The 13,902-nt window shown below is 46.8% G+C and overlaps 1 protein-coding gene, 1 non-coding gene and 1 pseudogene across 2 annotated transcripts; all 3 read right to left on the bottom strand.

The window, feature by feature from the left end:
- Nucleotides 1–919: 919 nt before the first annotated feature.
- LOC119360149 lies at nucleotides 920–3,051 on the bottom strand (annotated as a pseudogene).
- A 2,199-nt stretch (nucleotides 3,052–5,250) lies between these two features.
- Nucleotides 5,251–7,011, bottom strand: LOC119366770 (leucine-rich repeat protein 1-like). The gene is made up of 7 exons (XM_037632492.1): nucleotides 6,936–7,011; nucleotides 6,721–6,853; nucleotides 6,547–6,618; nucleotides 6,288–6,455; nucleotides 6,085–6,165; nucleotides 5,920–5,975; nucleotides 5,251–5,381 (listed from the first exon to the last, which is right to left on the bottom strand). The coding sequence occupies exons 1-7, from the start codon at nucleotides 7,009–7,011 to the stop codon at nucleotides 5,341–5,343; spliced, it is 627 nt and encodes a 208-aa protein (XP_037488389.1). The 3' UTR covers nucleotides 5,251–5,340.
- Nucleotides 7,012–11,557: 4,546 nt separating this feature from the next.
- On the bottom strand, nucleotides 11,558–11,629 carry TRNAD-GUC. Its single transcript has one exon. It is a non-coding gene; the product is annotated as a tRNA-Asp (tRNA).
- Between the last annotated feature and the right edge of the window lie 2,273 nt (nucleotides 11,630–13,902).

Here is a 13,902-nt window from a genome sequence, read left to right as displayed (position 1 = left end):
GCCCTGCGTGCATGCATGCTTTATGTCTCGGATCAGTTTGCTGGCGTTGCGTCGGGTAATGATGTTATTACCCGCATAGAGCCACAATTGTGGTGTGATGTAATCCATCTCCAAGTTTGTTGTTCTGGTGTAGTTAATTAAGATACATCCATTTCAACGACGAGTAATTTGGAACGGAGGGAGTAGATAAGAAGAAGAAAAGAACCAAACCAATATATGGAAGGAAATGTTAGTAGCATAGATGTGATAAATCAATGACGTCAATTGTTAAGTGTGAGTTGTCAAGCCAATAATATATTAGTAATCATTTTTAGCATGATTCTGGTGGATCGGTTAAGTTTTCTATTATTATTTTTTTGAAAAGGTGAAGCCCCTTGTATCTCCACTTGACTTGCAAAGATTGAAAAGACTAGACTCCTACAATAGTCGCCTTATCCATTAGCTAACGGCGCCGAGAATAGTATGGACCCAGCCCGAAATTATGTTTAAGCTATTGCATGGTTATTTTCAAGATTACTCATGGCCTCTGCATCGTATGATGCACACTACCATTTCTATTAGAGCAATATAACAAACATCCGTAACAATATCAGAAACAACCAAAAATCCAAAACATAATCGGCCACTAACAGGATCACACATGACTCATACACATAACGTATTATTGAGTCCTCATCCAACACGGTTAAATTAATATCCGGTTCTACCATCTATCAACGGTTGCACTACATACCATAGCGGTGTTCATTCCTCTTGTAGAGCGCAACACATATAGATATTAGCTTGGAAGGTAAACTGCATTTTTTTAGGTTTCTTATTATATGTTCAAAACATAACCATCATCCAATCCACCAAACTTATTAAGCACCAATAAACCACCATCCTTAATTACCAGCAGTGTGTATTAGTTTCAGGACGACTAAGTGTAGCGCGTGAGACGCGCGGAAAGCGGCTTCTTTATCAACTTGATGAAACCGTTGAGCTATGTTAGGTCAGACACCGGCACATCCCTCCATGGGCGGCGTCCACTCGAACTCCCGCACGAGCACCGCCAAGAAACACTTGATGTTCACCATTCCCACGCCCGGGCAGAACCTATGCCCCGCGCCAAACGGCATCATCCTGATCTCCTTGGGCCCCGGCAAAGGGCCGGCATCCTTGGCCTCACTACCGGGCAGGAACCGCTCAGGCCGGAACTCATCGGGGTCCGTCCACGTCTTGTTGTCTCTCCCAATGTCTCCCGCGCGGAATTGCACGAACACATCGCGGGTTATTCCCACGACTCCGAGCTCCCTTGCGGCTTCGGTCTGGACGTGGCGCTGGATGAAGGGCACCGGTGGGTGCATGCGGAGGCTCTCGAGGACCACGGCATTCATGAACGGCATGCCACGGATGAGGCTTCTGTCGGAGCTGGTGACCACATCCCCGCCGTCAATGACCTCATCACGAAGCCTTTTCTAGACCTCTTGATCGTTTACTAGGTGGGCGAGGGTCCATTCGATTCGAGGCTTGCCACGACCATCCCCGTGCCTGTGCCCAGAAACTCCGACAGCAGGCTCACGAACTCGTCATCTCAGAAGAGCTCGCCGACCACCATCGTCATCATCGGGGACGCGTAGGTCGATGAGCGAGTCGACGTATGGACGACGGTCGTCGCATGGTCGTTGACACTCCCGCTGTGCGGGAGTATTTAACCAAAAACTACCACAATTCATGGAAACGTGCCAAAAAACTATCACTTTACGATTTTGTGCCAAAAACTACCATTTTTGTTCTAATTTGTTGCTAAAAACTACCAAATGTGAAAACTGCTCGCTTTGCCCGGGTTAAACCCGAATCTGACTGCCCGACACCACTGTTTAGGTGCCAGCGTGGCGAAGCGCTCACGGCCAGCCGTAACTCCCGTGACCGCCTGTCCTCGTAGCCATCGGCGGACCCAAGCTCCCGCCGCGCCCACGCCCCTGCTCATCTCCCCTCGCCCGCCGCAGCGGTCACGAAGCACCGCCGTCAGTCGCCGACCCCACCGCAACCGGATCCTGCAGCCTCGCCTCCCTGGCGCAGCCCCACCGCCCATCGAACCGCCCCGCGCCGCCCGTCGCCATGGCCTCGCCCCGAGCGGCCGCCGTTCCGGGGCTCGTCGGCAGCAGGCCTCCCGATCACCGTCCAGGCTCGTCGTCGCCAGATCCGGCAAACACTGCCCCGAATCCGCCTCCCCGGACCTCCCCGCCGCCCTGCCCGCACCGGAGCGCCGCCTGCAAGTCGCACCGTCTCCTCCAGATGCGGCCGCACCGCCGTAGTACTTCATCTTCTCCGCCTCAGGTGAAGGCCGCCGCCATCTTGATCTCTTTCTACGGTGGCGGCAAAGTTAACACTGCTGACTTTTTCCGTCCTGACATGTGGGCCACACTATCATAAACGAGCCAAAGCGAGCAGTTTTCACACTTGGTAGTTTTTAGCAACAGATTAGGACAAAAGTGGTAGTTTTGGCATAAAATCGTAAAGTGGTAGTTTTTCGACACGTTTCCATGAATTGTGGTAGTTTTTAGTTAAATACTCGCCGTGGGGTGACGAGAGGGGGGCAAAGTTGGCCCATACGGTTGTGTGAGGACAGTTGCCGACGCAGCCGTCTCCACTCCGCCACTGTGGCCCGCGTGGAGCCAGGCGAGGCCTTGGCCCCTCCCTCGGCGAACCGCTGGATGTCCCGTATGACGCAACGCATGGCGCGTACGTGGCCTTCACCGAGGTCGTCGCCAAAGCAAAAGCGCGCGACGACCAAGAACACGGCGGCGAAGAGGTGCTCGCGGACGGCCACCACTGCAGGTAGCTCCTTTCCCAGTGCAGTGACGATGCCCTGGATGGCATCCCGCTGAAGCGGCGCGATGTGGCCGAGGCGTGACGGGTGTGGAGGGTCTCGGCGGTGATGTTGCACCGGAGAGCACGCCAGAGTGGGCCGTGGGGCACCGAGAGCAAGCTCTCGATCTGTTTGCTGCCACGGCTATTTTCCAGAGCCACCAAGAAGGACGCGACCGGGCGGTCCGAGTATATTGCATTTCAAATATATTGCATGTATATCAGAGTAATTTGGATGAGAATTATATACATTAATTTATTTACAGGGCGGTCTTGTTGAAGAGTCTTCGACTCATCAATTGTATTTGGATCAATGATAGGATCAGCCTTAACATATCACATTTGGTTATGCTTGAGGAGCTACAAATCTGAAACTGTGGTGTCAACAAGTTCTCTTCCACATGCTTCGTGGTTGGATACTCTTGCCCGCACCTGAAGCGTTTTCGTCTCAGCAGTTAATGTCAAGGTGTTCTAAGTTTGAGACTTTAAGGCTCCCATATGATTCTACTGACGACTATGATCTTGAGTTTTCAGCCCCGGATAGGAACACTGAGAGCCCACGACCACGACGCATGCGCAATTATGGGGACGAGGGCGGTGCCTTTTTGGAGGATGTATATTAGTCTGACCAAAGACCAATGCATTAAGGCTACCATTGTTACTCTAGAATTCCAACTTAGTCCACGAATTAGTTTTTGTGTTCCCTAGCTAGTCTGTCGAACAGCTGAACATGCAAGGTTATGTAAAAAGGAGGTTTAGTTAAATATCTGAGTCTATGAATGTATTCCTCCTACGATCCATTGTGCAATAATTCTGTTTGATGACATATATAAACTCTGGATGTGGCAATTCATTTGTGCATAACTGCATGTACGTAAAATCTTGTCCAATTTAAATCATGTGCAAAATAAAAATTATTCAATTGTTCTCTTTTTGCAGGTGACACGGTATTTATATTATTCGACCAATCTAAAAAAACTATCACCGCATGGAATTATAAAAACATTTCACATTTTAGGAAAATAACACTACCTAGAGCAGCCCAACGCATTTTGGCATCGGGCCAACATCGACGAGGAGTCTACCTGGCAAGGGCGACGGCTTGGTGCCAAGGCAGCCGGAGCAAGGGGATCAGCTAGTTACCGGGTACACATTGCGGGAGCCCAGCAAGGGTCACTTTTGGTGGCTGAGAGTGCGTCACATGGCGAGCTCTCAGCACCCGTCATGTGTCGCGTGTTGGTCGCTCCGTCGGGATTTTATTTATTTTTATTTTTCAATATGCGTTTTCGTATTTTGGTTGTTTTTTTTAGCTTTTTGGTATTTCTAAGTTCTAGAGAAAATTTTAAATATATTTGCACCAAAAACATGTTTTCTTTTTTCCCCGCGAGAGGCATGGTTTTGCTTCTTGTGGAGGCACATATTTCCTTCCGTGAGAGGTACAACTATGCCTCTTGAATAAAATAAAACAAAACACAGACCTAACCTACCCAGCCCAGCTAACCCCGAGCAACCGACAACTAAGCCTCACCCATATGTGTGCAGGCCAGCCGGCCGTGGCTCAGCCTCACCCCGCAGTCCCTTCCTTCTCTCTCCCACCGACGCATGACACCTACACGTGAGGGTCACTCCCAACCTCCCGACGTGCCCCACGTGCCACGACACCCACGCCCCTAGACCAACTCCACGATCCCATCCCTAAACCCACTGTTCTCCTCTCATTTCTCTAGGTCGCAGACCCCTACTTGCCGCAAAGCTGCCACGCAGAAGCTCAGAATCCCCGCCATCGTAGCTCTGATCCGGCGAGCAATTTCGATGGTGCTGTTTTTGACCCATAGGTCTTCCTTGTTGATTATTCAACCCTGATTTTACGACCCATTCAACCTGCCTTTACAATTGCATAGTCATTTTTTTATTCAGCATGTTGCGTCCTCATATTCTAGTTTGCTTGATTTTCCATGGATTCAATGAATGTGGGTCTTCATAATTCTTTCAAATGGTATCGAAAGTGGAACCACCGAATATTTATAGGGTGTGCCACCTAAAAAATAAACATAACACCCATAGTGAGAAATTGATAGGAAAAAGAAACACGAATGAACCTATTAAAAGAATCCTAAAGTTTTGGGTGGTCTATCCTGAACCCGCTTTCCCCATGATATCTGCATCTTCCCCAAAATTTCAACATCACGCACGTCGAGCTGGAGAGATGAATGGCCATGCGAGGTGAGAGGATTGACCGACCCCCGTGCAGCCCACACTGAGTATGTCATTGCATATACTCACTTCATATGTTCATGCATAAACAAAGTTGTACTGGTTCATATGTTCATACTCATTTCATTTTGCGGGGACAGAGGTAACCTCATGGGTTCCTCTTTAAATAATGGGATATAATTAGGTCTATAAACTTTAGCTGTCCCTACGGCTAACAGCTGTAAAAGACTAATCTTTTCAATTTGTGCTTCCAGTTCCATTATTTCTAGATCCTGGTTAGCTTGTAGTCTTGAGTGTATCCTGGATGATGAAAGCCACTGCAAGGATGCCAAGTGAGCAATTATTTCTGTGAACACACAAATAAATGCATATACAAAAGGAATAACCACATGGAAAGCCTAAACCATCAAAGGTGTAGATCGCAAAACGAGGGCAACATCGCCCAAGAGCACTACCAAATGTTATTTCCGATCTATTTTCAAAATTTTAGCCTAAACTTCATATGCCATGTCAGAAAATTTCAGATACAAATTTAGTTTACACATTCAATAGTATGAGAAGATCTTTTTTTTTTTGCTATGAAGAGATATTGGGCCTACCACTAATATTTATGGAACAATTTATCCTTTTTTGGTGGGGAGAAGAGTTTATGCTTTATGTATCACCTAGTACATGATATCTTTTACAATAAAATTTATTGCAATGCAAAGATCATTGTACAGTAGTGTCTACATGCAAATATGCAGATTTTCTTATCATTTTTTTAGTGGTGCTATCATGCATTATTGGTAGCGAGGTACCATCAGCCTTGTCCCGGCCACAAATAAATACACGAGTGCATATATGCTTATATACCTCTCTGCCGTTGAGATGATCTGACAGTGCCTTCCAGACTGTTTTTGGCAACATTTCTACAAGATAATGAATAAGAAATATGGTGTCTCAGTTCAACTGACCGGGAATAAATAGAAACATTAGTAAAAAAGTAATGTGGTGTTTGAAATGAGCTGCACTACTCACAGTTCAGCCAAGTTCCCCACAAGAACAAGAGAGAGAATCTCGGGCGGAACTGTGCCAGTCAGCATATTCTCGTTCAGCCGCCTGCGAGGAAGAAACAAAACTTGTCATTTTGTACCTAGAAGATTGCACCTTGTCTGTATTGGTGGTTTCACATACAATGATGCAATGAATGCTAAATATCATTTCTTCATCTTTGTGTAAACTTGTAATGTGACCAGAACTCATACAGATAACGCAGCGTCCGGACGGCCCCTAGTGAGGCCGGTATGGCTCCAGTGAGAAGGTTGTCATAGAGATGAAGAGTGATCAGGCTTGTCAGGTTGCCCAAGGTCGCTGGTATCGATCCGGTGATGTTATTTGCATACAGCTCACTACATGCAAAGATGAGGAGGTCAATCCCTGGTGTAGTGTACGTGCAACAGCAATGTCTCTGCTTGGCAGCAAGGTTGCAGTTCTTCTTACAGATACTGAAGATGCAGAAGACCTCCCAGCTCCGGAATCAGGGGGCCTGAGATGCCCGCCTTGCCCAAATCCCTGCGCGCACGCACACAACGGAAACAAATAGCCATAGGCATGTTTATAGATATATCCTTTAAACAAGGAGGCCGGGGAGAAGAGAGAGAAAAGTGAACTTACACACGGACAACGGAACCATCGCTCGAGCAAAAGACATGAAACCAGGTGCAGGGATCGGGAAGGGTTGGATCCCAGCTTTGCAGCACGTTGCTAGGGTCCTCCCACGCCTGCCTTTGCGCATAGAGGATGTCGCCTTCAGATCTCTTACAAACTAGCGTAAGTATTCTTGGAAACTAGAGTTGCAAATATATGACCATGGGCATGTACCTACTTACCTTCTACGTTGCAGCTTGCAAGAGTTGCAAGAGCAAGGAGGCTTGTCAGGAGAGCTACTGCAAAGTGAGTCGTCATTGGGCTTGGAGCTAACCTCAGATGTGTTATTTTGGTTGGTGGTACTGGTGGAGCGATGGAAGGCTTTTTATACGCGGTTGTGCAGAAGGAAATTTTCCTCCTCTACTGAACAAGATGCCAACACACATACGTACGCACGCACGCACACAAACGTATGGTTAGATGTTCTTCTGACGTAATGAAGGGCATACGCTCTACTACTAATCATTAAGATAAGAAAATAGAAAGAATTAACATACTATGTCATTTTAGTCTTGCAGAGAGTGATTGCCAACCATGCGCAATTATTTGGTTGCCGGCCATGCATCCAGGCCGGCTGGTGAAGAAGTGGCAAATGGAGGGACGCGGTGTTTCTGCTCGCGAGCACACATGAGTTCTTTATCTGGGTGCTTTAGTTGCCTCTGCCGATGTGATGCCATTATTAGCTGCGACGGAGACACGAGCGCTAGAAAAGAAAGAAAACAATAAAATACATCTGAGCTGTGGGCCAAGACGAAGACGGAGGACACGCGGTGGTCGACGGCAGCTAGTCGAGCCGTGGCTCAGGACGTCGGTCCTCTTGCCGATCCGTGGATCAGGAAAGTTGCTTTTCGTTATCTTCTACCGGCGACAGATTAAATAACAGGATGTGGTGGCAGCTGGCGGGGGGCTGGGTCAGTATTGTCGTCTCCTACCTCACGCTGCTGGATTCTTCAATTAGATAGAGTGTCGGGCGTGTGCAAAATCGATTCTTCTGGGGAGGCAAGATCTACCGGTGGGCATGGAGCTCCTCATGCAACCGATCAAGAGGTACGAAAGGTCTTTCTCGGTTTTTCTTTTCTCTTCTTTGTACTCCCTCCGTCCCATAATATAAAAGCGTTCTTGACACTACGATAGTATCAAAAATGCTCTTATATTATGGGACGGAGGGGGTAGATTCCATCGTGTCGATCTGCAGTTTCGACAGCTTGCTTGGCAGATTTATGGTGCTTAAGGAGCGTGCTTGATAGTGGCGTCTCTATGGAGCCCCTCCATTGTCCTGTGGCGCCGCCGCCTGCGGAGATCGAGCAGAATCAATCCCGTGCGGAAAGATTCGACCAGCAGATTTGTTCGGTGGAGACGGAAGTTGCAGAGGCTTCGGCCCAGTCCATAGGGAGGATGGATCCGAGAGCTCGAGGATGAGCATGCAGGTATGTTAGGAATCAAAATAAATATTCAATCCAAAAAATTAGTAGTGCATCTCTGCTTCAGAGAAATATCAAAAAGAAAAAAAGAAAAAAAGAAATCAGCTTCAGCGAGTACATATGTACTATGTGATTGATTGCACTTAACAGAGTGCAGCCTAGGTAGAATAGCAACTGGTTGTGACAAACACGTACAAATTTGCCAGCATACGTACGTAGTGGCAAGGCGCCATCGGCAGCAGTGAGAACACGGAAACACAGATAGCAGGCAAGAAAACCATGATGGGTAACAGTGACACTTCCTATTTGCCAGCATACGTACGTAGTGACTTGATAACCGTGTAGGAGGTGGGTAATATATATGATGGAAAATGTTATCCATGGAGCGTATGCAACAAGAAATTACAAGGGTCCGATTCAATTTTGTTGCACTAGTAATTTTGTTGCACAAGAAATTACAAGGCTACTAACCACCATGGATGCGAGATTATTCAAAACAAACTAATCTATTCTTAAAGTTGATTTTTCAGTTTCTACCCTTGCACTGAAAATGCCTTAGGCCTCTTTTGGTTCATATGGTAGGAAAATCATAGAGATAGGAAAGTCATAGGAAATGAGATGACATGCATCTCAAATCCTATGAGTGGGAATAGGAAAAGGGATGTCCTTTGATTCACATCATAGGATTTTCTCCATTGAGTGTAGGCTAATGTTTACTTTCCTATGAAATGTGGAGGATAGGAAGAATTCCTTCATGGGCATAGGATTTCATTCCTACAAACCAAAAGGCTCTAAAGGAATTTTTTCTATCAAAATCCTATCCTATAAAATTCCTACAAAATTCCTTCAAACCAAAGGAGGCCTTACTCTTTTCCTTCCCTCCACGGCGGCTAAGGCAAAGTGCTCATCCCTCCAGGCTCCGAACCGAAGACATAATTTGGCGATAGAGGATGAATAGCATGATGAGCAGCGTCTCAAAGGAAAGGAGAGGAGCGTTTCCATAAAGTTCACGATCACATGCAGTCGCACCGGTGCCAATAAATTTGTGTTTATATTGCATGCATTACGTATAATTCTTTTGCAACTATCTATATTTTTTTGAGACAATTCGCAAAGCTTTATTACGTCGTCACCAGTTGAACCGGGACGAAAGAGAGGTTTCCAGGGTGACCTAACCACACACGGCGGCCGACCCCAAGTTTCAAAGCATGCTTTGCTAAATTGTGAGCCTCCACATTGGAGCTCCTAAATTCATGAACGAAATTACAAGAATAAAAACTGCTAGAGTAGGCTATGATTTCATGCACTATCGCTCCATATTCCGCTCTGTTCTTCTCCTTGATGCTATCTATCACCTCCTTGCAATCGGAGGCAACATGTATTGACTGCAAATGCAGATCTTCCGATAATGCTAGTGCCTCCCTCACTGCCAAAGCTTCTAGGGTGGTCGGGTTGGTGATCGCCGTGAAGCCAAGTGTAGACGCCCCCAAGAACGATCCATTCTCATCTCTTGCTATATCTGCAATGGTTCCCACGCCGCGCCTTTCTGCAACTGCTGCATCCACATTGATCTTTGACATATTACGTGGCGGCTTAAGCCATTGCTTGGGTCTCTGATTCACCTGGTCGGACGGTCTCTCTGTTGGAGCCTTTTTCTGAGTCTGAAACTCTGAAATATATCGTTGTATGAACATATGTGTAGACATTGGAGATTGATGTATGAGCATAATTGGTTTGATGCCAAAAGTTGGCATGCCAAATTTTGGCAACTGCCAAATATTGGCTAGAGATTGGTTGCTTGCCAATTCTCGTTGACAATCTCACAAAAAGTTGCCAAATGTTGGCAACTTTTGATTTTGCCAAATGTTGGCTTGCCAAATATGACAATGCCAAATGTTGGTAGCGAACCAATTATGCTCTATATCCTCATAGACCGCTTTCCTTTTCGCACTCCAAATAGCCCATAGTGTGCATGCCAACATCATGAACTGTTGCTCGTTTAGTGCCTCATTCTGGGCAAACAACCACTGCCTCGGATCATCATTGCTGTATTGGCTCACTTTGTCAAGTAAATCCCCGTTAGAAAGAGCCCAGATGCATCGTGCATTAGTGCAGTCCAACATCGTATGCCGCCAAGAGTCCGGTGTGCCTCATAGTCTGCAAGCTGCAGAGACACTCATGTTTCTGTGTACAAGAACGTCTGCAGTCGGGATCGAACTTCTTGCTGGTCTCCACAGAAACTGTTTGATCTTTGGGGGTAGATTGGTTGCCCAAATCGACGACCATGAACTACTATCATACCTAGTAGCCGAGGTTCCCTCCTCCTCGTCTATCCATGACTCCCTAGCGATCTTTGTATGTATGATCAACCTGTAGGCCGATCGAACTGAGAATCCACACTCCATGCCCAGAAGTCAGGAATGTTTCTTGTACAAAGTGGTATGCTCATTATTGCCTCAGCACCAATTGGCAAAAATATCGCCCGGACTAGTGCTTCATTCCAAGTGGCAGTAGCAACTGTAATCAGCTCCGAGACCATCGTCGGAGGCATTGGGATCCTTGATGTGATCGGCCTCATCATGCCTTGTCTTGGAAGCCAGTTGTGACTCCAAATACGCGTGGTTTGCCCATTCCCAATGCGACGTATGATCCCAAGCTTAAGCATGTCCCGTCCATCCAAAACCGCCCTCCAAATCTGAGACGGCCTCCCGCCAAGTTGAGCTTCGAGCAAAGTGTTCTCATGAAAGTATGTCGCCTTTAATATTCTGGCGCTTGAGGAGTCAGGTTCTGTAAGTACTCTCCAGGCTTGCCTCGCAAGGAGCGCAAGGTTGAAAATTTCCATATCACGAAAACCCAGGCCGCCCAAGTGTTTTGGCCTCGTCATGACATCCCACGCCACCCAGCTGGGTTTTCTTCTGCCTGCCTTGCTACCCCACCAGAACTGGCGTATAATTTTTGTGATGTTGTCACACAGGCCACAGGGAAGTCTGAAGCAGGCCATAGAGTAAACCGGCAGAGCTTGGGCCACCGCCTTAATAAGTACCTCCTTGCTATCTATATGAACCACTATTCCAGCAGCTGGAATAGAGTAGATCCCGCCATGTGCTTGCATTTGGCTGCTACAAAACCCAAATCACAGATTTAAAAAAAAATTGGCCCAGGAAATCAGTGCCATGTTCGTCACAACGACTTGCTTGCTTTTAAAATGGGCCAGAAAAAAAGGGGCCCTTTTTCGGCCGAAAGAAACAGTAGCCCCATTTTTCTGTATTTCGGCCCAGGATGCGAAGAGACAGCAGCCCCCGTTTTTCTGTATTTCGGCCCAGGATAACAACCCCATCGTATGCAAATGGGCCCGATGTAAGTGGGCCGAAAAATGAAAAAAGCGCCGTTGCCGGGGATCGAACCCGGGTCACCCGCGTGACAGGCGGGAATACTTACCACTATACTACAACGACTTGCTTGCTTTTGAAATGGACTATAATTTTCAAAATGGAGGAACACAGTGACATTCGCAGCAGCACAAGACATGATGTGGCACATGATCTGTCTTTTTTTACGCGTCCATGAACGCAAACGTTTCAACAAGTTCCTACTACATGTTATATAGACATAGCGCATAAAAGATAAAATAAAGCCGGACACGGATTAGGAGCTCCTAGTGTGTGTGTAGCACCCGAGAGCTCCTATGCATTTTCGAAATAAAATCTAGCTACTACCTCCATCCCAAAATAAGTGACTCAACTTTGTACTAACATTGTACTAAAGTTAGTGCAAAATCGGATCACTTAATTTGGGACAGTGGGGGTATTTTCCTCACTAGTATTACACTAGCATTTATGTGGAGAGATCTAAGGAAAACAATTCATATTGGGCGACTGATCGTACAGAGAAATCACCCGCTTTCTTGCGCGCCAAAAGGAAAAATCGCCTCCTCACAAGTTCCTACACAATCATACTTTTTGTCGCCCCACCTGGCACATACACCGACGCTCCTACATTTAGTGCTCTCCTCCCCTGCTTCTCCTCGCATCATTTTTGGAAATTTTTCTTCCACCATGGACCTTGAGTTGGGGCTCAACATTGAAGCCCTCCTAGTGCATCAAGCATGGTGAAGCACCTATACTATGGGGAATGAGTATAGAGCGGAGCTCGTTGGATGGTGTTATTAAACTAGAGATTGTTTTTCTTCTGTCTTTGTTTTTTCGAGAAGCATGGCTTATGGCACACCAGACTAAACAACTAAGGGGCCTCCTTGCGCATCTCCATGACCCACATGTTTAGCTACATGAGCAATTTTTTGTCTCTACGTTTTCCATTTTACCTCTCGGGTTTTCGAAAAAAAAACTTCGAAGAGTTGGATCCGCTTAACAGATCACTCTAGGAAGGGGGGAGGGTTAGAGCAAAATCTGATAGTTCTCGGGTAGGGGGTACCGAGTTGGTGGTCTTGGCTAGATGGTAACAGGAAGAATAGGGACACATTGTTTACCCAGGTTCGGGCCCTCTCGAAGAGGTAATGCCCTACTCCTGCTCTTGTATATATTTTGTGGATGAGTACAAAGTACATGTGATTTACCTCGAGATCGTATGAATGAGTCTAATAGAATTTCCTCTACGGACAAAACTCCTCGGCTTATATAGGGGCCGGGGGGTACCTAAGGTTACACATGTTCGGTTGCATCTAGAGATAAACATGTCGAATATTTGAAAATGCCTTAAAGTGCACGCAAGTCTTCGGAAGATCATATCTTGAGTGGGGCCAGGCTGAACATGGCCCATTCTTCAGTTGTTGGTGGGTCATTGGGTCGGCCCATGGTGGTAGGCTGACGTGGTGAGTACCCCTAATTGAGGACACTATCAGTAGCCCATGAACTAATCTTCAAGCCGAGGACATTGATCTACTCCTCAGAACAGCTTCAACTTCAGGTCTTCACCTTTGTAGGCTAGTTCTTGATATTCCAATTTTTTCTGAGCAGACTCTTGTCCGAGGACTCTAGGTCCGAGGTCTTCTATGCCAAAGTTGATTCCTTGTAGGCGAGGTGCATACGCCTTCCGAGGACCTTCAACAATTTCTGGAAATTTTCAAACCCCATACTTTGACATGCCCAATTAGGGGAGTTGTAGGGGGTCCCACGCCCCACTTTTGGTGGCATCTATTTAATTTCTTTCCCTCGATTCACGTACCCATGTAAGACACGATGCCTGGAAACAGGCGGGTTAAACACCAAGGACTCAAACGTCCCGTCTAAAAGAGGTCCAATTGTTGCATATATATAACTTGTCCCTCACCCCCTGGCTCTCCTTTGTCTTTGCATAACTTCTCCCTCCATCGTCGCTTTCAGAGCTCCATAACAATGACAAACGGCCCCAACTCGTTGAATCGCCCCAATGCCCCCCTCGAGGGAGACTGGAAAAGTTGCTCGGTTACCCAAGGGCAACTAAATTGGCTCGTCACTCAAGGGTACTTGCCCGATCCAAAGTTTGCATAGATCCGTCCTGGCCTGGTAGCCATGGATGATGGGGTCCTTCATGATAACTTTCCAACTCTGCATGGAGCAGAGCACATCTGCTTTATTCCCTTCCTTTTCCAAGGTCTCGGTTTTCTGATTCACCCTTTCCTCATGGGTCTTTCTAGAGTTCTGTGTCCATCTATTTTTTACTTTCACCTCCCGAGTTTCCAAGATATTTTCAAAAAAGCTGGATTCACTTAAAAGATCATTGTATTGCAGAG

Source organism: Triticum dicoccoides, chromosome 2B, assembly GCF_002162155.2.
Source record: "Triticum dicoccoides isolate Atlit2015 ecotype Zavitan chromosome 2B, WEW_v2.0, whole genome shotgun sequence".
In the NCBI taxonomy this organism is placed as follows: domain Eukaryota; kingdom Viridiplantae; phylum Streptophyta; class Magnoliopsida; order Poales; family Poaceae; genus Triticum; species Triticum dicoccoides.
The sequence above is the reverse complement of the archived record's forward strand: the minus strand, read 5'-3'. Positions and strand labels throughout refer to the sequence as shown.

Excerpts from the sequence above, each read along its gene's own strand:
- LOC119366770 (XM_037632492.1), bottom strand. The coding sequence starts at position 7,011 with ATGACGACTCACTTTGCAGTAGCTCTCCTGACAAGCCTCCTTGCTCTT. Across the intron at positions 6,854-6,935 it reads TGCAAGCTGCAACGTAGAAG|GCGACATCCTCTATGCGCAA; the intron begins GTAAGTAGGTAC and ends AGAGATCTGAAG. Across the intron at positions 5,382-5,919 it reads ATCATCTCAACGGCAGAGAG|TGGCTTTCATCATCCAGGAT; the intron begins GTATATAAGCAT and ends GCATCCTTGCAG.